This window comes from Amphiprion ocellaris, chromosome 7 (assembly GCF_022539595.1).
Source record: "Amphiprion ocellaris isolate individual 3 ecotype Okinawa chromosome 7, ASM2253959v1, whole genome shotgun sequence".
Lineage (NCBI taxonomy): Eukaryota > Metazoa > Chordata > Actinopteri > Pomacentridae > Amphiprion > Amphiprion ocellaris.
The window spans coordinates 15,094,632-15,116,310 of record NC_072772.1 but is presented as its reverse complement, the minus strand read 5'-3'; the positions used below and the strand labels follow the sequence as shown (position 1 = coordinate 15,116,310).

The 21,679-nt window shown below is 40.4% G+C and overlaps 2 protein-coding genes across 3 annotated transcripts; one reads left to right on the top strand and one right to left on the bottom strand.

Moving 5' to 3' along the window:
* Nucleotides 1-3,001: 3,001 nt before the first annotated feature.
* On the top strand, nucleotides 3,002-12,649 carry fam118b (family with sequence similarity 118 member B). 2 transcript variants are annotated; one of them, XM_023271159.3, is made up of 8 exons: nucleotides 3,002-3,508; nucleotides 4,088-4,177; nucleotides 4,380-4,689; nucleotides 9,059-9,286; nucleotides 10,004-10,132; nucleotides 10,333-10,630; nucleotides 11,471-11,536; nucleotides 11,820-12,649. In XM_023271159.3, exons 2-8 carry the CDS (start codon nucleotides 4,095-4,097, stop codon nucleotides 11,831-11,833), a joined length of 1,128 nt encoding a protein of 375 aa, XP_023126927.1. In that variant the 5' UTR covers nucleotides 3,002-3,508; nucleotides 4,088-4,094; the 3' UTR covers nucleotides 11,834-12,649. The 2 variants fall into 2 exon arrangements, with proteins under 2 accessions (XP_023126927.1, XP_023126928.1); XM_023271160.3 differs by having other exon boundaries at nucleotides 3,004-3,508; nucleotides 4,437-4,689.
* Nucleotides 12,650-12,756: 107 nt separating this feature from the next.
* Nucleotides 12,757-19,973, bottom strand: srpra (SRP receptor subunit alpha). The gene is made up of 15 exons (XM_023271157.3): nucleotides 19,844-19,973; nucleotides 19,589-19,719; nucleotides 18,839-18,922; nucleotides 18,535-18,698; nucleotides 17,962-18,122; nucleotides 17,695-17,857; nucleotides 17,334-17,484; nucleotides 17,094-17,212; nucleotides 16,894-17,015; nucleotides 16,726-16,812; nucleotides 15,842-16,014; nucleotides 15,039-15,252; nucleotides 14,742-14,905; nucleotides 14,225-14,323; nucleotides 12,757-14,085 (listed from the first exon to the last, which is right to left on the bottom strand). Exons 2-15 carry the CDS (start codon nucleotides 19,709-19,711, stop codon nucleotides 13,957-13,959), a joined length of 1,953 nt encoding a protein of 650 aa, XP_023126925.1. The 5' UTR covers nucleotides 19,712-19,719; nucleotides 19,844-19,973; the 3' UTR covers nucleotides 12,757-13,956.
* Nucleotides 19,974-21,679: the final 1,706 nt, after the last annotated feature.

Here is a 21,679-nt window from a genome sequence, read left to right as displayed (position 1 = left end):
AACGTGCACCAGCAAGACCACTAGCAGAGTTCCACTTCACATATCAGTAAAGACTTGACATAGGAGTGTTAACGTACTTGTATGCAGTTATTTTTCTTCCATTTTACCAAACACACCAGGTTTTAATCATGCAAAACACCAAAGTATTTAAATCTATATATCGTCAGGGAGCACTGTTGTCTTGCAGCTAGAAGGATCCCAGTTCATATCCTGACCTGGGCCTTGGATCTGTCTGCATGGAGTTTGCTTGTTCTCCATGTGCATGTGTGGGTTTTCTCCGGGTTTTCCAGGTTCCTCCCACAGTACAAAAGCACGCTGAGGTTAACTCAGACCTGGGCATCGTACGGCCCGCGGGCCACATCCGGCCCGCCGTATGACCCTGACTGGCCCATATGAGGTCATTGGAAAATCTTAAAAGTCAATGCAAATATATATCATCACAATGCATGCAAGCGATACGCCTGCACTGCTTTTACTTTGAAAGATCTGCTAAGGTACCGTTTTTTTCGTACAAACATTTGACTGATGCAGAGCGAGGAGGATGTCTGAAAGTTTGCTGCTAAATTGCTAAAGCAGCAAGGATTTTTTTAACCAAAGCTCACACATAAAGGGATGTCAGTAAACCATTCTCTGATGGAGAGTTTATAAAAGAATGTCTGGTGGACTCTGCAGCGTTTATATGCCCGGAGAAGAAAGGAGCGTTCGTTAATGTGACCCTTTGGAGGCGAACCGTAACGAGGCGAGTGGAAAACATCGCCGAAAATCTGGAGCTTCAGCTGCACAACAAAGTGGACGATTTTGACGTTTTCTCCTGGGCTCTGGACGAGAGCTGTGATGTCCGTGACACAGCCCAGTTACTCATCTTTGTACGTGGACTAACAAAAAAACCTTTGAGATGACGGAGGAGCTGACAGCTGTGCAGCCAATGAAGGGACCACGACGGTTCACTGAGGTAAATACATGCATGAACAAGCTGGGACTAAAATGGGAGAATTTGGTTGGTGTTACAACTGATGGCTGTCCAAATTTGACAGGGAAAAATGTTGGACTTTTGAAACGGATGCAAGATAAAATGACTGAAATAAACCCAGAACAGAAACTGATATTTTTGCATTGTATTATACATCAGGAGGTGTTGTGTAAGTCAGTGCTAAAAATCAACCACGTGACTGATGTTGTTGCTAAAGTAGTTAACTTCATCAGGGCAAGAGCATTGAATTACAGACAGTTTGTTGTGTTTTTGGAGGAGATGATAGTGAACATGGTGACCTTGGTTACCAGACAGCTGTCAGATGGATCAGCCTGGACAAGATGCTGAAACGAGTTTGGGATCTGAGAGCAGAGATTCAAGAGTTTTGTGAGAAGAAAGGCAGGGACATCACCACGCTCTCAGATGCAGACTGGATATCAGACCTTGCTTTTGCTGTTGATATGACTGCACTAATGAATGAACTAAATACCAAGCTGCAAGGCAAGGGCCTCTTTGTGCATGAAATGTACAGCCTGGTGACCGCTTTTATGAGAAAGCTGAAGTTTCTCTCAAACCAGTTGGAGGGCAACATTCTCATCCACATGCACACACTGAAGGAAGTCACACCATCAAAAATATCTACAACTCAATAGGCAGCAATCATAGTTTAAATGAAAAAACAAAGTCTTTCATTAAATAGTTGTGTTTTGTGTTCCACATTTTCATTGTATCATTGTAATGTTTCATTTACTGTTTTTATTGAGATATATATTGAGCAGAGCTGTAAGTGTACTGATACGGCCCTTAACAACCGTCAACGTTTCTCATGTGGCCCCATATGAAAATTAATTGCCCACCCCTGGGTTAACCGGTGTTTCTAAATTGTCCGTAGGTGTGTGAGTGTGCTTGTTTGTCTCTGTGTAGATAGACTGGCTACCTGTCCAGGGTGTCCACTGCCTTCATTCTAAGTCAGCTGGCCCAGCCCCAACGTGACCCTAATGAGGATTAAGCGGTGTATAGATAATGGATGGATGGATCGTGAGGGGCTATGACTTTTGCCCTGAATACCTGTAGGTGCAGTTTTTATTTTAAAACAGGAGATGGCAGTCTAGATGCAGTTTACCAAAGTGGTCTATGCTGACGTGTTCCTGCTTAGCATAAATGATGGAGGAAATACCATGAATGTAGTGAGGATACAAAGGTCATAAACCTGCATTTTGTGTCTTTCAAAATCAGTGCATTGCATTATTGTCAGTTATGAAAGCTGAGAGATTTACTTAAAATAAATAAAAGTAAACGTGTATTAAGCCTTGCTGAGAGTTTAGATTTTTAAAAATTAAATATTGTTTAATCATGTGAGCTGTAAAACAACGACAGATTTATTCATTTCTGAATGATGTGACATATCTGATACAACAGATGAATGACTCAAGTAGAAGTGAGAAATAACGTCTTAGTACTTCCAAGAAGCTGCAATTTGTACAATACTGTCTTTAATAATTTTGTGCAAGTATCCCAGATGCAGTAAACAGTTCAGACAGTCTCATACTGTGCTGGCTGTAGTTTGACGTCTGATCTGCCCAGTTTTACATAACAGAAAGGGTCTGGCCTGTGTTGCTTTCAAATGCTCTTAGTAAATCACCATTTCGTAGCTTTGGAACTATAAATAAGCCCTTTTTTGTTTAGCTGTTGAAATAAAACAAAGTGGTATTTTATGTATGTTGTGTAGTTGTGGATAAACGAAAGCTATATGCACAATATCATCTTCAAATAGTAAGACAATATATGTTATTTAAGAAAAACACATTACGTCCACTGTCAAAATTTCAGAGATTAGCGGTTGTGAAACAAGCTCGAGATTGACATAGCCTGAATAAAGCAAAAAAAAGTAAATTTTCTGACATACAAGCAGTGGGTAGTTTTTCTCTTCAGTTGTCATGAACAATGACGGTGATTATCAGTGAGTTTGTTATCAAACGTACCACGCCAGAGGAGTAGCTATTCGAGCAACATTGAACGTGTCATAAGACCCGGCGAACATCACCGCAGGCGGCGACTTCAACGGCTCCGCTAAACTTACATACACAGACGGCAATGTGTTGGACGGAAGCAACGGTCGACAGCGTTTCTGGTGATAACTGTACATATTGATTAACAACGGGTATACACCGCTTTAATTGCTCTGCCGTCAGCATGACACGTAGAACACATGCTATCCCTGGCTTTTAAAAACCTTCGAGGTAGCAACTTAGCTTAAAGCACAAACAAACTAGGTTTAGCGAAGCGCTAGCTAGTTGTTAGTTAGCGTGAGTTGAGCTTTGTGTGGTGTCCTTTGTCTGCTGGATAACTGTACAGACGCTGACGTGAACTTACCAGGTTAGCACCAACACTCTCAAAAGGCTTAAAGCTCCGGACTCAACCCGATTTCCAAGCTGCTGAGCGGTGCTCAAGTTAACACAGGACCGACTTTGACTTGAAATTTAGAGGATTTCCACTTCAGCAGCACTAAACACTGGACATAACCTCACCTGTACCAAGGTAAGTAATCTGATTGTAATGTTAGTAAACCTTACACGTACAAGTTAGCTTATGAAGTAACGTTTTTACACATTATCTATTATCTATTCAGAAATTAGTGTGAACTCCTGTACTGGGTTAAAGATATTATTGCTAACTAAATATTACACATGGCTTGCAGTTTGATTTAACAGTAATTTAATTTGGAAACTTCAGTTATTCAACAAAAACTAACTTGCTTCACTTCTCAGTTTCCTAGTACAGTTGCTTTACTGTAGCATATGTCATCATGTAAAGTGTTGCCAGAAGGAAATACAAAAGTATTTCCTCGTTTGCTGAGCAATAACAGCACTATGTAGAGCAAGAGGAAGCAACATTTATATAGCAGGACACTGGGAGAGACACATCAGTATTATCTCTATGATTCAGATGTACTCAGATTGTTAGTAGTGAACCATCCTTAGTGAATCACTGTCAACAAACAGATGCAAGTGATAGCCTTTGATATCAAGAACAGCTGTATTGTAGTGTTTGCCAAACTAGTCATCATTTAATATACTCCATTAAATTAACATGCTGTTGTTCATGTTTCTGTTACAGGAGCTGAATGGCCTCTGTTGTAGCAGTGAAAACTGAGAAGCGACCTGCAGCTGATTCTCAGGATGCTGACTCAAATGCCAAAAAGCCCAGGTAAGCCCATGTGCTGTTTCGTAACCAGTTGTACTCTATGCCGATATACTCATTCATCAGGTTTGCCAGCAGGGCTGATTTTGTTGTCTGTGTTCTTGAGTTCCTAATTTTTTAACCAGTCCTAAATAAAGGTAGGTTTTAGTTTCACACTGCATGTTAGCATGCTTGAAAATGGTTTGTTTGACCTTCATGCTGTCGGAAGGGTTTGGGAAGCACCATCCTTGGACCTGTCATCACTCAATCTCTGCCTGCCCCAAAGGAAACTGCTGCCGAGTCTGAAGACTAAGCGAGCCCCTGAGCTTGTCCTGGTGATTGGTACGGGGGTAAGCTCTGCAGTGGCCCCTCAGGTTCCTGCACTCCGTTCCTGGAAAGGCCTCATTCAGGCCTTGCTTGATGCAGCCAATGACTTTGACCTACTAGAAGAGGAAGAGAGTCGGCGTTTCCAGAAGCACATGCAGGAAGATAAGAATTTGGTACATGTGGCCCATGACCTCATTCAGAAACTTTCCCCGGTAAGACTGCCTAAGCCTGTTTTCCTTTCCTTTCTTTTCTACACCACCCTGATGCACATGTATAAGCACATGTTAGACCAGTATCAGCTGATACCACCTGGTATCCAGCTCACTGTCCTTTCCTCAGCTGGGGACAGACTTCACCTTCCATGGTTTGACCTAAGACATCTTAGTCTTATCTCATTTAAAGTCCTGTAACTAATGACATAAGACTTGTTTGTGGGGCTTGGTTTCGGAATAAATTTTGGTTAGTACAGACAAACGCTTTAATCAGTCAATGTGGAACTAATTACACATGCAATAAACAGGCTTTGTTTTCCATCTGTCATATACTGGTGTTTAAGAAAACACCAGAGCTGTCGTCAGGACTCAGGACATCCTAAAAGCAACTCCTGACAAAGGCATGTAAGTTGAACTGCATTAGTCTTATTTTATTTTTAAACTCTCCCTTGCCTTCTTTGTTGATGGTTAACAGTATATTGACAGCATATACACAATAGGGTAGCTTATGCAATCTGGACAGTGACATTTCAGTTTCAACTGCAAGTGTAGCAGCCTAAATTGGTAAGAATGTTCAAAAGTTGTATTTAGTGAAGTAGTGCCAATTTGTAAGTGGTTCTTCTATTTAGTTTTTGTAGTTAAATATCTAGGTAAATTGTATGTGTCAAAATACAGAAATTAAAATTTAAGTGACTTCATATCAAGAGATACAATCATTCTTCATTTCTCCTTAAAGTTGCATCAGCAATAAATTTTGATACACCATGTGAAGGCATAGATTGTGAGAGGAATAATGGTATAAACAAGAGGCGTATAAAGAAGTCAGAATCAAGAAAATCTTTCAGGTTATGATAAGGAAGAAAAAAAACCCTGTTCTAAAAAAAATAATCGCAAATGAGTCATATTCATTAGTGAGTTCATTTTTAAATTGAAAGCCCCTCTACCGTTATTGAGTAGGCCCCTAAAAACACATCTCTGTGTATTAAAATTCCTTATTTACAATTAGTTTTTCCATAAAAATAGTCCTTTCTAGCCTTAAAATGGCTTAAGTGTGACTTTTTACACCTTTACGTCCTCTAGAATTTGCAGATCTAAATTTCTGCCTCCCTCTTCCCTTATCCCTCCATTGCTTGCTGCAGCTCAAGCACACCAGCTTTGCGCTCTGTAAAACTGCTTTACCCTGCACAGTGGCAAATTGCAATAGTTGACCAGAATATAACCAGAAACTGATTCTGAGAATGAAACAGAAAGTTCCACGCTGCAAGGTCAATGGACTGGTTGCTAAGGATTATTATATTTGAAAACCCAGATGTCTGAATCTGTCTTTTTGATACTGTTGTTGATACACTGCAGTTTCAAGGTTGACATGCTTAGCCATGTTGTTGACTTTTTGTGTTTTTCATGGCGTATCTTCCAGCATATAAAAAACACCATATGGGCATGTTTACAAGGTTAAAAAAAAGTAGATTTTCACAGGAAGGGGTCTTTAACAATAATGATGAGAGCTACAAAGAGAATGCTTTTTTTTATAATTGCAGTAATAAAGGGTAATATAACAGTTAATACCACCTTGAAATCTGAGGAACCAATCAAGGCCACCCAAACTGCCAAAAAATCCCACAAAACCACACAGTCATAACAAGATCTTTTCCTAGGGCATTGCCATCCTTTGCAGGGTTTCGTAGGCTCAGTGAAGATAGAGGCAACATTTCTTAAACTGTTTCTTCAAAATTAATAGCAAATGATTCCCCTTTCTTACTAAACCCTGCATCTTAAAACACCATTTGGATTGTAACAAATGAATTGGGAAAAATTTGGTGGATAAAACCATTTTTTGGATCTGACTCAGTCCTCTTGGTATTGAACCAGTCTGGTCTGGCGCGGGGTTGGCAGATGGGAGTCTTAATACCGTTTGCCTCCTGTGTTAGTCATGTCTCATCGCACCTTTGACATTGATAAAACACGCTTTGTTTCAGCCCTCAGCCTGTTGTAACAAAGGGAACAAACAGCGCTTTTATGGCTTTTTATCCGTCGTGTTTATTTCAATCCACAGTCGTGCAGACACCAGCCCACCCCTATTGGCTAGACACAGCAGGGTCTAGCATGCTGAGGAAAAAAACAAGGATAGAATAATGTGAACCAGCAGCCCCCCAGCTCAGATTTTCCATTCAGACAGAGCTGAAGTACCACCCAAGCATACAGTAAGTTACAGTAAAGAATGTGAGCGTATGCCGCAAAAGCCTTTTGCAAATATTTTCCCTTGTGGCACTCAGCTGAGCATGCAAGTTAGCTCTGGATCTGAGTTGATGTACTAGTTGTTTTACTGTCTCTTTGATCCAAGAGAAGGAATGTGTCCAAGTGTGAATCAATGCCAAAGATATGGAACTAAATTTAATTCCAGTTCAACTAGGAGCCTCATCATGATGTTGACCTGTCCTAGTAATTGCTAATATGTCCACATGTACAGTATAAAAGTGTGAGAGACCTGCCTTCTGTCCAGTTAAGTCTAATAACAGTGTGCTGAGAGAGTTTAACCCACTTTCATGGATTTGTGTATCTGCTAGGTCACTGTGGTCTATAATGAGGTAGAGTAGAACTAATGAGGGCAATCTGAAGTTAAAACTCAGAGAAATTGCTTTGCCATAAACCCTGTCACACCTTCAAATTTGGCAACAACAAGGGTAATTACAAGTTAGCTGACTATTCTGTTTGCTCAATTCAGGCAGGACATGTAAACAGTTTGTTTTTTGTTTTTTTCACAGGGTAAGTGGAGGAAACATTCAGTCATCTGTTGCTAGTCATTTTGGTCATAATAGAAATGTATCTTTAGTCAGAATCTTAATGCATACTTAAGACAGAACATGTAATTTGCTGTAATCAGCCCTCTGTTGTGCTCTCAGGAAGATGCTACTGCAAAATCAGACTTCTCCAATTCAATTAGCATTGTAAAATGGCCATAGTAAGTGTCTATGGGAAAAGTGAAACAAACTGCTATATTTCTAATAAAAACAGTTTATTCATTTAAGAACAATATTTAGAACCACAGTTGTTTACTTGTGCCTCAGTTGCTCATTACATAAGTCCTGCAACCGTCCAAGGACACCATGATCAGGAATGGTGCTGTAGACACTAGATGTGGATAATGAGCTTCTTCCTGTGGAAAGGACTCCCGCTGTTTAGCCCATTAGAGCTGTAATCTATGGAAGTCAGCGGAGCATTTCCTTGTGCTAGGATCACCTTGGTCACTGCATCATCTATTCTTAGATGCCTGACTCCTCCTGCCTTTTTCTTTTTTTTTCTTCTTTGTACAACAGGCTCTGCCAGGTAAGAATGAGATTTAGACCGTGTAGTCACAGCTCATAATCTCTCAGCACACTGAGGTAGTATGTGTGTTGCTTCTTGAAGAGCTGGGGACGGGATCAGACGCAGGAATGGAGTGTTTGATACAGTAGTGTGTAAAGTTGTCCTTGAGCAGATGTTTTGAAAACTGGCACACTTCGCTACTCCAACTAAGATGCAAGCTGAAATGGAATTTCTGTGAAGGGGAATACCAAGGGAAGTCTTGTTGAAAGCATGTTAAAGAAAAGAACTAGAAGCATGCTTAAAGCCTTTTTTTGTCATGTCAAAGGCATAAATTATATGACTATGTGAGCCATTTATACTCAAGTTTGGGTCCTAGGGTACTGATTTAGGGATCACAACCAGGCATCTTTCTACTAGCTCTATCTACAAGTAGGAGGCCTGTTTGGGAAATAAATCCATTCTTGCTTTAGTATTATATAAAGGGAATAAAAACTAGATCTATTTCTTTTTGTCTGTTTCTTAGAAGAAACTGTACTTCATGGTCTAATTTCAGAGTAAAACATTAACACTCAGCTGTTGCTCAACGTAGGCTCAAATGCATGTGCTTATTTTAAGCCACTGACTGCTTGTTGAGTGTTAGAGGAAGTGTACTTCACACCGCAGCTGCAGTAATTTGACCAGTTGCCTGTTGATATTTTAGATTTTTTACCATAAAATACTTCTCCAACAGCTAATACAGTAATTGTGTTCATGTTCAAGCAAGTCAAACATGCCATTTGCAGTGAATGTAGGACAGCTCAGGGGCAAATTCACAGCAACGTAGCTGAAGACTGACTGTCAACATTTAGTAGGTATGTGTCTTGAGGGTATTAAGTAATGCAAGAAGCATTACTGTCGTATCAAAACGTGCTGTGTAACTCAGTTATCCATCAGTGTTTCCTGCTGTAATATCACAACGACTTGTCCTTGTGCATTTAAATTAACAGTGCAGGCCCACAAAGCAGTTGTATGAGTATGTCAACCGAATATTTTTTAATCAATTTTTAATTTTTTTTTTTAAAAAAAGAGAACAGGCAATGTGCGATCCACATTCTTCAAAGACTGTCTGTATGAAGTGTTTGACGATTTGGAGTGCAAGATGGAGCATGCAGGGAAACATCTACTGCGGTCAGTGCTGCAGTTAATGGAAAGTGGTGCACTGGTCCTCACTACCAACTTCGACAACCTGTTGGAGATCTATGCAGCACATCAGGGCACCAAGCTGGAGTCTTTGGACCTGACAGATGAGAAGAAGGTAAACAGCGCTTGGATTGTGTTACATTATTGATTGGTCTTGCCTGCCACAATACATGTTGTCAGCATTTTGCCAAACAAGTGCAAAGGTCTCAAAAGCACGTGCTGAAGTAAGTTCTTTTTGTGAGGCCAAACTATACTTATACTGACTCACTGAATTATCAAGAGTTACATTTACAACATTGCTTTTCGGCCAAGTTCCTCGTTGGCTGATTTAGGTGGAAAACAGATAATACTTCAACCTGAAAGAGCCCTTTGTCTCGGACAGGTGGAGGGAAGTTAACGTTCCAGCCATTACTCAGCTGGTGTCGAATTTTATAGATGGAACAATATTTGCTTTTGGTTTAAGACTGACCTGAAGAGGAAGCATGCATTTTCCTCGTACACATACTGTAGGTTTGTTTCACTGGTGAACTGGTTCTCCATGAAATTTCATTTGCAGACCTTTGAGGCCGAGGTTGTTTAAAGTTAACTCGATGATTTGTTAAACAGACCACAAATTCACGAGAATTGATCAGTTTTCTGAGACCCATTGCTTTGCCTCTCAGTCCTGGTATTTATGCCTCGTCTCCATCAGGGCTAATATCCTCTTACTGCTGTTCAGTGATTTTACTCCCTTCCCAGCTAGAACAGGATTTTGTGCAATGGACTGTTAAGTGTGTGTGTGTGTGTGTGTGTGTGCGTGCGTGCGTGCGTGCGTGCGTGTGTGTGTATCTAGGTGTTGGAGTGGGCTCAGGAGAAACGGAGGTTAAGTGTTCTGCATATCCACGGTGTTTACACTAACCCCAGTGGCATCGTGCTGCACCCTGCTGGCTATCAGAACGTACTAAGGAACACTGAGGTTATGGTGAGTACTAACTTTCATTACTTATTTATCATCGTTCTACTTCATGTTTACATTTGTAAAGCATTTAGCACGTTGCAATGCTACATCGCAGTACAGTTAATAGAAAAGACTGCCACTTTGACTGTGGTCTTGCACTGGTTCATTTGAAACTGTTGCTGCTACATGAGAGTAACAACTCATATTATCTGTGATTTCAACAGCGTGAGATCCAGAAGCTGTACGAAACCAAATCATTTGTGTTCCTCGGCTGCGGGCGCACAGTGGACGACACCACCTTCCAGGCTTTGTTTTTGGAAGCGGTCAAACACAAATCAGATCTGGAACACTTCATGCTTGTGCGACGGGAGGATGTGGGTGAGTTCAAGAAGCTGCGCGACAACATGCTGGACAAGGGCATCAAGGTCATCTCCTATGGAGACGAGTATGGCGACCTACCCGAGTACTTTGAGAGGCTGGCCAATGAGATCTGCAATCGTGATGTGTCTACTAACGGCTGGGGTAAGGAGAAGCAGTTTCGCTTCAGCTTTTTGTGGTTATTTACATTTGCAGTAGGGTTTATTTGCATCAGCTGTATGCAACGTATCAAGCAGCCTGGCAAAATTTGCAAAGATGTAGAACAAAAAAAGACAAAGAGGACTGGGCATTTCAAAGGCAGGGAAGGTGTAATAGAAAACACTGTTAACTACAGTTTAGTAATGCAGAATTCCATGTCTTTTGAGTATGACCAATACTAGGAACTAAGTCAGGATAACTCTACTGCTTCAGTTTTGACCGTTCATTATTGAAAGCACAATACAAATTTGCATTAGTACCACTTTAAATGTTTGAAACTGGGGTGTTTTAAAATCGAGTTTGATGTTATTTACCAGTACATACAATACTAATACTGGTAATTAAGGTACAAGGTTTGTTTAACAGTTTGCAGTATATTTTGTCTAGTAATGCTCTTTGTTTTTTAAATAAACAGTTATTTACAAACACAGTATTTGGCTTTCAGTTTGTTCTAGAAAGAGAGCCAAGAAAAGTAGGACATGTTTCTGTTCGGTGGATACCTTATAACACAGGTTGAACCAGATTTGAAGCATTAGAAGCTTGGAAACAGGGACTAAAACCAAGTTAATCTGCCTTATTGCATGTTTGATTCAGGGCTTAAACTGCAGTCAGTTGTCCTGCTTTCAGAAAATAGGTCTTCTGTCAGTGTCTGTCTTGAAAATGTGGGATTTTTAGTTTTAGTGCATTTTAGTTCAACCGACCTGGTAAACTTTCTAGGTTGTTCTTCTCAGTGGAGGTGCTTGTCTTTTTTTTTTTATCATTTTCTGTTTTTGTCTTCATCCACAGGGTCTCCCTCACAAAATGGAGAGGAACAGCAGAATGGCTTTAACACACAGAAAAGCCTCCTTCAAGGTTAGGACTGAATGCTTCTCTTTGACTTCACGCAATGGCCAATTGCAAGAGACATTTTCAAAATAACAAAACCCTGTCCAAGACTCTTATTTTCTTACTGCATGCTGGTAGATATAAAATTCAAGCCTGTTCTTGATTTTCAGTGACAAAAAAACTGCTGGTATTTCTTTATGGAAAGATCCTCCTGACTTTGCAGTATTAATATTGTCAGTGGCAGCATTTCAGTTGATGCTCTTTGTTTTTCAACTTTTCACTTAAGTCCTTCCTTTTCTTTTTGCCCCAGACTATCATTCTTGACAGGCACACAGTCGGGATCAGTATCAGTCATTTTCCTCCACAGCTCCACTGAGAGACCGGTCTGCTCTGAGTGGTACTCAAGTCTGATTTTTTTTGACTGGATTTAAGAATCCATGGGAGGCCTAAAAGCTGTCAGTATTTTTCAGATGACCATTTTATTCACTTTTTATTTAAAAGGGAAAGAAGTTTAGGCAATCAATGCCAATCCCCAACCTCACAGCCTCCATCATCCACTATTTAAATGTTGCTGAAACCTCAACATTTAGGAAGCTGAATACCACTTTGAAGTATGCAGATCATGGAATGGTACGTTCTCACTTCAACTTGACAAAAAAAGATAGATCTGAATCCACTGACAGAAGCTGACTGTGCTGTTTGGATATGAACATAGGGCTACACATTGACCTACCTGCCCTGAAAAAAATTATGTTGTAGGTGCAAAGCTTTAACGCACATCACATGCTCTTCACTGAAAACTGTCTTGTGTTGAAGGCTTGAATCAGTCACGCTCAACCCTGCAACCAGGAAAACTTGTTTTGCACACTACTGGGTGGGGAAAGGGATGGGTGGAAATAATCATCTTAAGTCATAGGTGGTAAATCGATTAACGTTATGATTCTGTCGTAATATGTTAGTTCAAAAGTTATGTTTTCATAACAGAGTATTTCCCTGCCAGTAGCAACCTCTTTGCCACTCCTGTGCTGAAAATAAAACTATGTTCTTTGTAAGCCTTTTTTTGTATTTTTAATACTTGCATGTGTTTTCTGATATAGTATTTATAAGTACTATTTTCAAAATAAAGCTTTTGGTATCCCATTTGTCCTGTTGTCATGTATGCATGTCACATCCCGATCGGAAGGGTGCAGTCTGTAACATAGATACAGCCCATGTGCCTCTGCAACATATGACAGAACAAGTTCCACTTTATAGGCTGTCATAGCATATAGCAGCTTTATTTAGAAATGTTTACATTCTCATAAATTAGCTCAAATCTTCAGTATAGCTCTTGATTCTCTCATATTGCACTACCACAATTTAAAGGGGGTAGACTTATTTAAGACTTACATTTCCTCTCATAAATGAAGAATAAATCAGAGGGGAAAATAAATTAAAGGGCCATAGAACTTCAATTGAAACATAAAAAGTGTATTCTGAAATCTATGGGCGGCCTATAGGAACTAAAAAAAATAATTTACAAAATATCCTTCCACTTTTCATCTGCTATAAACTGAAGGATCAAAGGCTCCACTTTGTAATGAAAACGTGCTGTATTAGATATCCGAGGAGCTGTGGGAGATGATTTTCAAAGAACAATCCAAACTAGTTCCACAGCTGTTAGTGAGTTTAGGAGATATGAATTAATTTATTTTTTGTTTACTGAGGATCGGCCTCCATTGTGCCTGGACTTCTATTTCCTGATGTACTTTTTTTGACAGGAGAACATGTACTAACCTTTTAGGTTTTCGGTAGTTTGCTGTACACCGTTTCCTCTATTAGACTAAGAGAAGTGGTTTCTGATCTGAACTGGCATTGTATTCTTGGTAGGTAACCCTCTGCGTAGTGAAAGTGAAAACTAAGAACACGGGAGACAGATAGGCACGATGGTCACTTAGCTTTCCTCAGGCACAGGCAGCTGGTGAAATGTCACATCCAGCAAGCCATCACAACCTGACCTCATTTACATGAAGAGGGGAAAACTGACTGACAAAATGCCAGGTAGAGAATTTTGAAAGTTTTTTTTACTGTGTTAGCCAGTAAACTGATGACACAGCCTAGGTCCATTTTGTCAGCTAAAACGTCATTTGGATGTGACTTCACCGTTTGAGAACACAAGCTTGTCTGAGGTACTCTCTAATTTGGCCCAAAAGTTCAGAAATAATGCAAAGGGAGGCTCCTCTGGCTTTGTTGCAAAATGTTCCGTCTTTTATAGTGCACACTTGTCCTGCACTGGGAGAACAAAGTCCTGTGTGTAAGATGAGTTAATTCATTCGATGCAAAGTAGACAGGGCTGGCCAGGAACATGAGAGATGCAGACTAGCAGGGCTGGAACATCACGTGGCAACATGGCGAAGGTGTTGTTGGCTTCCTTGCGATGATGAATAAACAGCAGAACATGCGGCCACTTAAGCCTTCATCAGGGCGCTGACCACGGCGCGAGCGTTGAGGCTGCGCAGGTCATTGTAGGTCTGCCCGGTGCCCACAAACACAATAGGCTGGCCTGTGATGTAAGTCATGGAGATGGCAGCACCCACCTGTGAAGAAGGGAGGATGACGCATGAGTGCTATCAGCTTTCCCACTTAAAATTATTCATTTACTGCGTTAACATTTTTTCTAGAGTCCAAAGTCGGATAGTTCAGATGGTGAAGAGCGTAGCAAAAATATGAAAATACCTTGTCATCAATGGTGTCAAACTTAGTGAGTACAATGCCATCGATGAGGCGGGGCTTGTCAGACATGGAGTGGTCTGCTAGAGCCTGGTTGAACTTTACCTGAGGACAAGAGAAAGCTGAGTCATTCGGGAGACAGCTGAGGACAGAGTTAATATGTATAGTGCCATCTTTCAAAGACATCTGTACAAACAGGATGACTGTGGCCATTGGAGCAACACTGACCTCTGCTGGACATAATAATCCACAGAAGGCCATTTTACTTTACAATGTATTTATTAGTTTATAACTGATGGTCTGTTAAGAAATCCCCCTAACCTCCAGCATGAAAGTACAGACTTGTTCTTAAGGTCTATGTACCCATGGCATTGAAAAGAGAGTACCAGGTAAAATCAGTAGATCACACAAACAAATACATTACAATGCAATGATGCAAATGTTACATTATAATTGTTTATTAATTGACAGGTAAGTCATCAATATTTCCTCTATGTAAGCTTAAATTTGTCTGCTTTCTTACCAGCTGGTCAACTGCCTCATTGCCCACCAGAGCCTCCCCAACAAACAACACCAGGTCGGGCATGTTGACTGCAATAAGTTTGGCCAGAGCTGTCATTAGGGGGGCGTTGTCCTGCATACGCCCAGCAGTGTCCACCAGCACTACATCGAAGGCCTGGTTGCGGGCTGCAGGCATCAAATACAGGAGAAGTACCATATAAGTGATATTAATTACTGATGGAAAGAGGTGTAGAATAATTACACCTCTTCTTCACAACTGAGATGCACAACGCTCAAGCACAAGAGGAAAATATTTTACCATAGGCAATGGCCTCCATGGCAATTCCGGCCGCATCTTTCCCATAGCCCTTCTCATAGAGCTGGACTACTGGGCGACCTCCGTGCTTTTCTGGGGGATGCAGAGAGTTCAGGCGGCGCTGATGAGTTCGGAGCTGCTCCACTGCCCCAGCACGAAACGTGTCGCAGGCTGCGATCAGGACAGTGAAACCGTTCTCAATCAGCCAGTAGGAGATCTGGACCAAGACAGGGGGAAGGTCAGTTGAACATTTCCTGGTGTTTCTCTTTGCTGGTTCACTGTCCTATTCATACTCTGGTAGGTAAAACTCTGCTTTGAAAAAGTGAAAACTTTTGATGTCATTTGACCTACAATTTTCAATACTTTCTGATGACATAATTATTTAAAAATTGTTTCATCTGTGAGGCCCAACCTTGATTAAAAAAAAAAAAAAAAAAAAGTAAAATTTCAGACAATTAGGCGATCAGTAATTCTGTCATTTGGGTAAAATAAATAATTCAGCTGTATTATTTCACACAGTTGATGTCAATTTCTTATAGGCTGTGGTGGAAGGAGTTGGGTTAAAAAAAATAGGTCAAATGCTGAACTGAAAGAGCCATAAAAAAAAAAAAAAACCACTATAGGTACAGTGGTTTAGCTACATAGTCTTCATATGAACAAACAGCTATACATGACCACAAACTCTCAACAAAAAAAAGGTCAAACCACCACATTACAGCTTCTGTCTGTGTGAGTAAACGATCAGTTAGGAATCAGGTCAATCAGGAATGACACATGTTTACACATTTTCGAAAAAGTCAACTCACCTTTGCCAGGTTGGTGGACTTCCCAACCCCGTTGACACCACAAAAAGTAATGACAAAAGGCCTCCGCTGGCTCTGCGCCTCCATGACATCTCTCAGAATATCCACCCTGCGCTTGGGTTGCAGGATCTGCACCAGTGAGTCCTGCAGGGCCTGCTTTACTGTTGAGGCCACAGCTGCACACACAGATAAAGGTTTTGTTAGAAAACTATGCGCATAATGTATTTCTTATACGTTTTCTATATGCCACACTGCTATTTACTGACATAGATTATAGAGTAATGTCACAATTACAAGATTACAGTTATTGTATTTCATATTTAATTCCCTTATACTGTATACATAAATTTTAACAACATTAAGATGCACATACAATCACTTTTTAAGGCTCTGCTTGACTTAGCCATAAAAATAATGAGCTCATAGTATCAATATAGACTATGATATTAAATGTGTGCAAGCTGTATGCAGATAGCTTGAAGGCTAGGTGCACAGAATGACAGCTTTGTGATCTTAGTATGAGTTTTCTGCTAAATCTAAAGGGGAGTAATGTAATGAAAGATCTACAGTGCAACATAAGCACATAATCTTACAACATTTATTCCCCTGTATCTTTAATTTATGAGGGACGTCTGTAAGTGCTTGTATAAATCAAGTCAAAGAAAACTTTTATTGCATCCTGTGTATATAAAATTGATGGGAAGATGCTATTTAAATCTATTTGCTGTGGAAATGATACAAACAGTGTTGTGTGGGGGAATGCATTACTGTAATCACATTACTCTTTCCAGCAAGTAGACTGATGTTCTCACAGGAGGATTAGTAATCTAAGAAAGAGAGTGTGGGTCGATAGTTTTTCGTGATTATTGTAAAAAGAAGGGACTTACTGGTGAATGTGCCCATGACTTTGCCCTCCAGTTTTTTGGCTACAGAGTCACAGAGCTGGGAGGCAATGTCGGCTGCTACATTCTTTGCTGTAGGATCATAAATGGAGAAGAATGAATATCACAGCTTGCAAAATGAAGACAGCAAGTGAAAGGGCCATGATGTCATACCGATGAGGTGGTCCCTCATCTTCTCCAGCACTGGCTCCATGTCCTCCTGGGACAAACTCTTGGAGCCCACCAGGCCCTTCAGCATCCCAAACATTCCCCCAAAACCGCCACCTTTCTTGGAGCTGAGAAAAACCAACAAAGCTGAGCACTTTTTCACAGCACAACTTGCATCTTATACTACAGAAGAAACACTGCTTTACCTTGTCTTGCTTGTTTCACTGACAACCACTTCCTCGTCTTCGTCCTCCATCTCCTCTCCCTCGCTGGACTCGTAGTCCACAGACAGCAGGTCTCCCTTCATGGAGCTTGGCTGCATTCCCTGAAACACATCCAAAACTTCGAGTACTTGGCATCAGGCTCTTTTATCATTATTACTGTGACTAATGCAGATGTCTTTTCACCTAGGAACATCTTAGAGGTGAAGATAAGATGGTACATACCAGATCAATTTGTGCTTCCTGGTTCTGTTCGCCACCATTGGTAGAACCATCTCCATTCCTCTCGCTGTAGTCCAGGTCCTTGGTGCTGTTACCACCCATGTCCCAAACACGCATTTGTTTCTCCCGAGGCTTCTGAGGTTTTGGGGACTTACTGCAAGGCAGAAAGCAAAATATCAGAATATTGTGATCAAACATAAGCAGGTAAAAACACTTTACACCTGGGAAGAGAGAAAAAACTCTTAGCTATTCTAAGTGTGACAGTTTAAATGTATGTTTACACTATTTTTATGTGACTGTGTCATGCATACAAACTGCTGAGTCTGCTCTTGTTATATTGCTTTTAGAATGTCAGCTGGCTCACCTGGGCTTTTCAGTCGGTCCCACCATGCGTTTGCGGAAAAATTCCTCTCTCTTCTTTTGCATGATCTCATCAGCAGTCAAGCCCTGGTTACCATTCTCAGGCATTTTTTGGCCAGAGGATGAGGCCTTGCCTTGATCCACCTTGGCAGGCTCAACTGCAGGAGCTGAAACAGATCAGAATGTCAATCGATTGAGCCTGAATTTGAAATCATGTTATATTAGGCATCCCGAATGAGCTTTTTTTAGAACAAGCACAAAAAGCACTCACCCTCCTTTTTGGTATTTTTATTCTTCTTTCCACCCTGTTCCTTGCCTTTGTCCCCACCCTTCGTCTCAATCATCGACTTCACAGTTTTTTGGGATTTCTCAGACTGCTTAAAGGACCGCATTGGGGCAGGGCTTCGAGCCTTACTGCTGTCCTCCGCCTCTCTTGTTGTTATAATTTGGCATTTGTCAGCATGGGCAAAAAAAAAAAATCAATGTGGTCAGTAAAGCACTTTCGGTTTTATATATTTACTTGGTTTAATTTTTTTGGTTGGTTGAAATAAACTTTTGATTCTCACAGTTTCATGAGTTGAAGATTTTACATGACACATAAATTGCATTACCACCAGCACTGGAAAATGTGATATTTCCTGGCAACAGTTGAGACACATTTAATTTCAATAGTTTTTAAAGTTTACAAAAGGTCTTAATTTAAATGTTAAGACTTTACATTTTTAATACTGGTATGTGCTGATAGAATCAATCAGGTACAATGTGTCTCTTGCTGCAGACATGGAGACTAAACAATAATACTGAGAAGCTCGCTATTATGGAAAGTGAAACTTTGTGTGTTTACCGAAGAAGCATCTTGAAGTCATTCTCAAATTCAAAGCTGTTGTTGAGAAGCTTCAAAGCCCCCTTTTGCTCCAGCTCATTCTTGTAACGATCCCTAAAGTGAAGCTGAACGTCATCTATAAACTTGTCCACATATGTCAGCGTCAGGATCTTTTGAAAACCCACCTGGACGGAGACAGGAGGAAAAATAAGAGAATGACCTCAGACATGTAAAAATAATAACAATGGAAACACACACGAGGTCGCAATCTGCACCTCAGTTGTGTTTGATTTTAATTCATTCAGTGTGCAGAGGAGAAACTTACCACAAAAATTAACTCAAACTCATTGTCGAGCTTGTATTTAAGACTCAGGGCCTCATGAGTAAATGAATTGTTCCCACTTCGCTCCTGTAAACACAACACAAAATCAACGAGGAACTAAACACACAAGTTGCTGCTAAACAAAATAATGAAGAAATAATAAGAAAAAGAGAGCGTGGTCATAGGGAATCCAGGAAATCCTTGGATTAGTTTGTTGTTTTTGTAGGATAAACCTTTATTTCTTAATTAGGTTAATCTCTGTAAGTAATAACACTGTAGAATTTTAGCTATAATATTTATTATAGTCAGGCAAAGTTCCATTTTATATATTTCTGTAGGATTTTAACCCTTAGTATTTGAATTACTCAGTGAAATTCACATCATAATTAATACGTGTAGTGTCTCAACATTAATATTGAAACCTGGCAGGTTAATCCATAACGCCAAGTTTAGTTTTCTACGGGAAAGACTTTTTGGCTAACCGGCTGTTGCGTTAAATGTGCTACATAAATACCGGTGATCTGACTTTACTTCTTAGTTATATGGAAGAAGTCACTATAGCACAGACTAAATTCAGCATGGAAACCACGACAGGTTGATTTATTTAAGCCAATTTACATCTCTAAAGTGGCTTGTTTAGTACACTAGCCTTGCGCAATAAGCTAACGTCTACTAGCGCTAGCATTAGCTGTCCGAGCTCAACTAACAGTTTGATACATAGTCACAACAGTCTGACCTGTTTCTGATGCTCACCTGGAGGATCACGGAGCGGATCAGAGCGTTCACCGGCCCCGTGAAGGATTCGGTGACCCCGGCTCCCTGAAAACACCACAACACTATCCCCCCTTTGCTGAAGATGGTGAAGAAGTCTAGCATCTTGCTATCTGGATTTTTATAAAGCACACACACACACGGAAGGGAAACGTGAAACGGAAGGCCAGGGATAAATGAACGTTCCGGAAAACATTCAAAGTGGTAGCGTCCGCTATTCAGATGATTCGATCTTACCAGCTAATACTTCAATCGATGATAAAGTCCCCACGAGTGAAATCCCACCACCACCACCGCAACACTGTTTCAGACACGTCAGATGCAGAGTCAGGAAGTGACGCCGTATTCCGGCTTTTTTTTTTCTCCTGTAGAATTCCGAGCATGCGCAGTTGACATGCACGTTGTCAATGAGACCAGTGTTTCACAGGCTACCACCTCACTCTGTGGATACAAAATATTCAGAGCAGCTTATTATTGTACACTTAAATGTCCCACATGGTAAATGTGTTATTTTTGAATATGGTTTGTGGTTGCTATGAATTTGGAGAAGCTGGAATAGGCTCCAGCCCCGCGACCCTAATGAGGAACCCTTTAAAGGGCACTCATTAAAATATTTTGAAATTCAAAATTTCAACGCAAGAGTGTTATTGGAGGACATAGGACTTTTTTAAAAAACTTTTGTGACTTTAAAAAAAAAAAAGTTTTAATTTTAATTTTGAAATTCAAGGTCAATGAAGTTCCCATATATGGTTCCTTGCCCGTTAGTGGTTAAAAAAAAAAACAAGAAATGTATATATCATCACTTAGCACTACTACTCAACTATAAAATGTGCGAGTTTTGTCAACTAACCGTGATTAGTTTTGCCGTTTTGATGGCAAGTATGGAAGAGGACTGAGCCGTCTGTCTTTTTCCAACTTCGGAGAAAAGAGAAAGGTTGATACATTCCAGGCCTCTGCTGATTGTTCAAATGCCACGATAACATAGAGTGATCTTCGCTGATTGGCTGGGTAAAAACTACATGCTTCTCAACCTCATTGAGAGGCGGGAGCAACACCATATTTAATGAAGTTACCAAATATGATCACTTGCCCGATAAAGGACTACATGGTGTATAGATAATGGATGGATGAGTTTGGAGTTGGAAAGTAAAACCTGTTCATTTATGAAGGCATTTACTTCTACCATTCCTCAAGTATAACAATCAAACAAGACACAACAAGCAAAACACAAAAGTATGTCCTACTGTATGCTGCCAGAATGAACACACGAGTCTTCATGCACACCAAGCATCTGAAAAACTCAAGACCTTGTGCATTACTTTTATTTTTGATATGTACACCACCACAACAATAGGAAAGTCCTTATGTTACCATTAGCTTTGATCATATGCCCACAGGTCAGAGCTCTGTCAAAACTGTATCACTGAGGATCATTCAGAGATGCTGGAACCTTCAAGACTGATTTGAGACCGATAAAACAGGGCTGGATGAGTTATTTTGTGTTGTGTTTTTTTGCAATCTCAACTCAGCCAGCATTTACATTTGTTAGCATCTCTTTTACGCTCTGTGCTCACATATACTGCATTTTAATACAGCTGATATCCCAATAAAGTGGTTCTCATTTCCATAATTTTGTGTGTCTGTTGTCAGACAATAAAACAAAATGCAGAAATTGCAGCTTATTACCCGCAATCTTTTCATAGGCATTTCCCTTCAGCAGTTCTGCACCACTACAATGCTGCGATTTTATTACTACAACATTGTCTAACAAGCTCACCATACACATGAGCTAAAGACGTGGACATTGGAAATATTTCCTTGATAAATGATTGCTCTGAGTGACAGAAGCGATTGATAGTGAAAGTTCCAGATATCACACACTCTTTCAGGTATGCAAGAGAAAAGCCCTTCAAGCCATGACACGTACCGACTTCTCCTTAAAAAATAAAATAGTGGTTTAAAGTCAATATTGACTGACTTCAGGGAGAAACTGCAAATGCATAAATCACTGTGACATGGTTTTCTATCACAGATTTGTAGATACAAATAGGCCCGTAATGTTTTGTCAGTTTG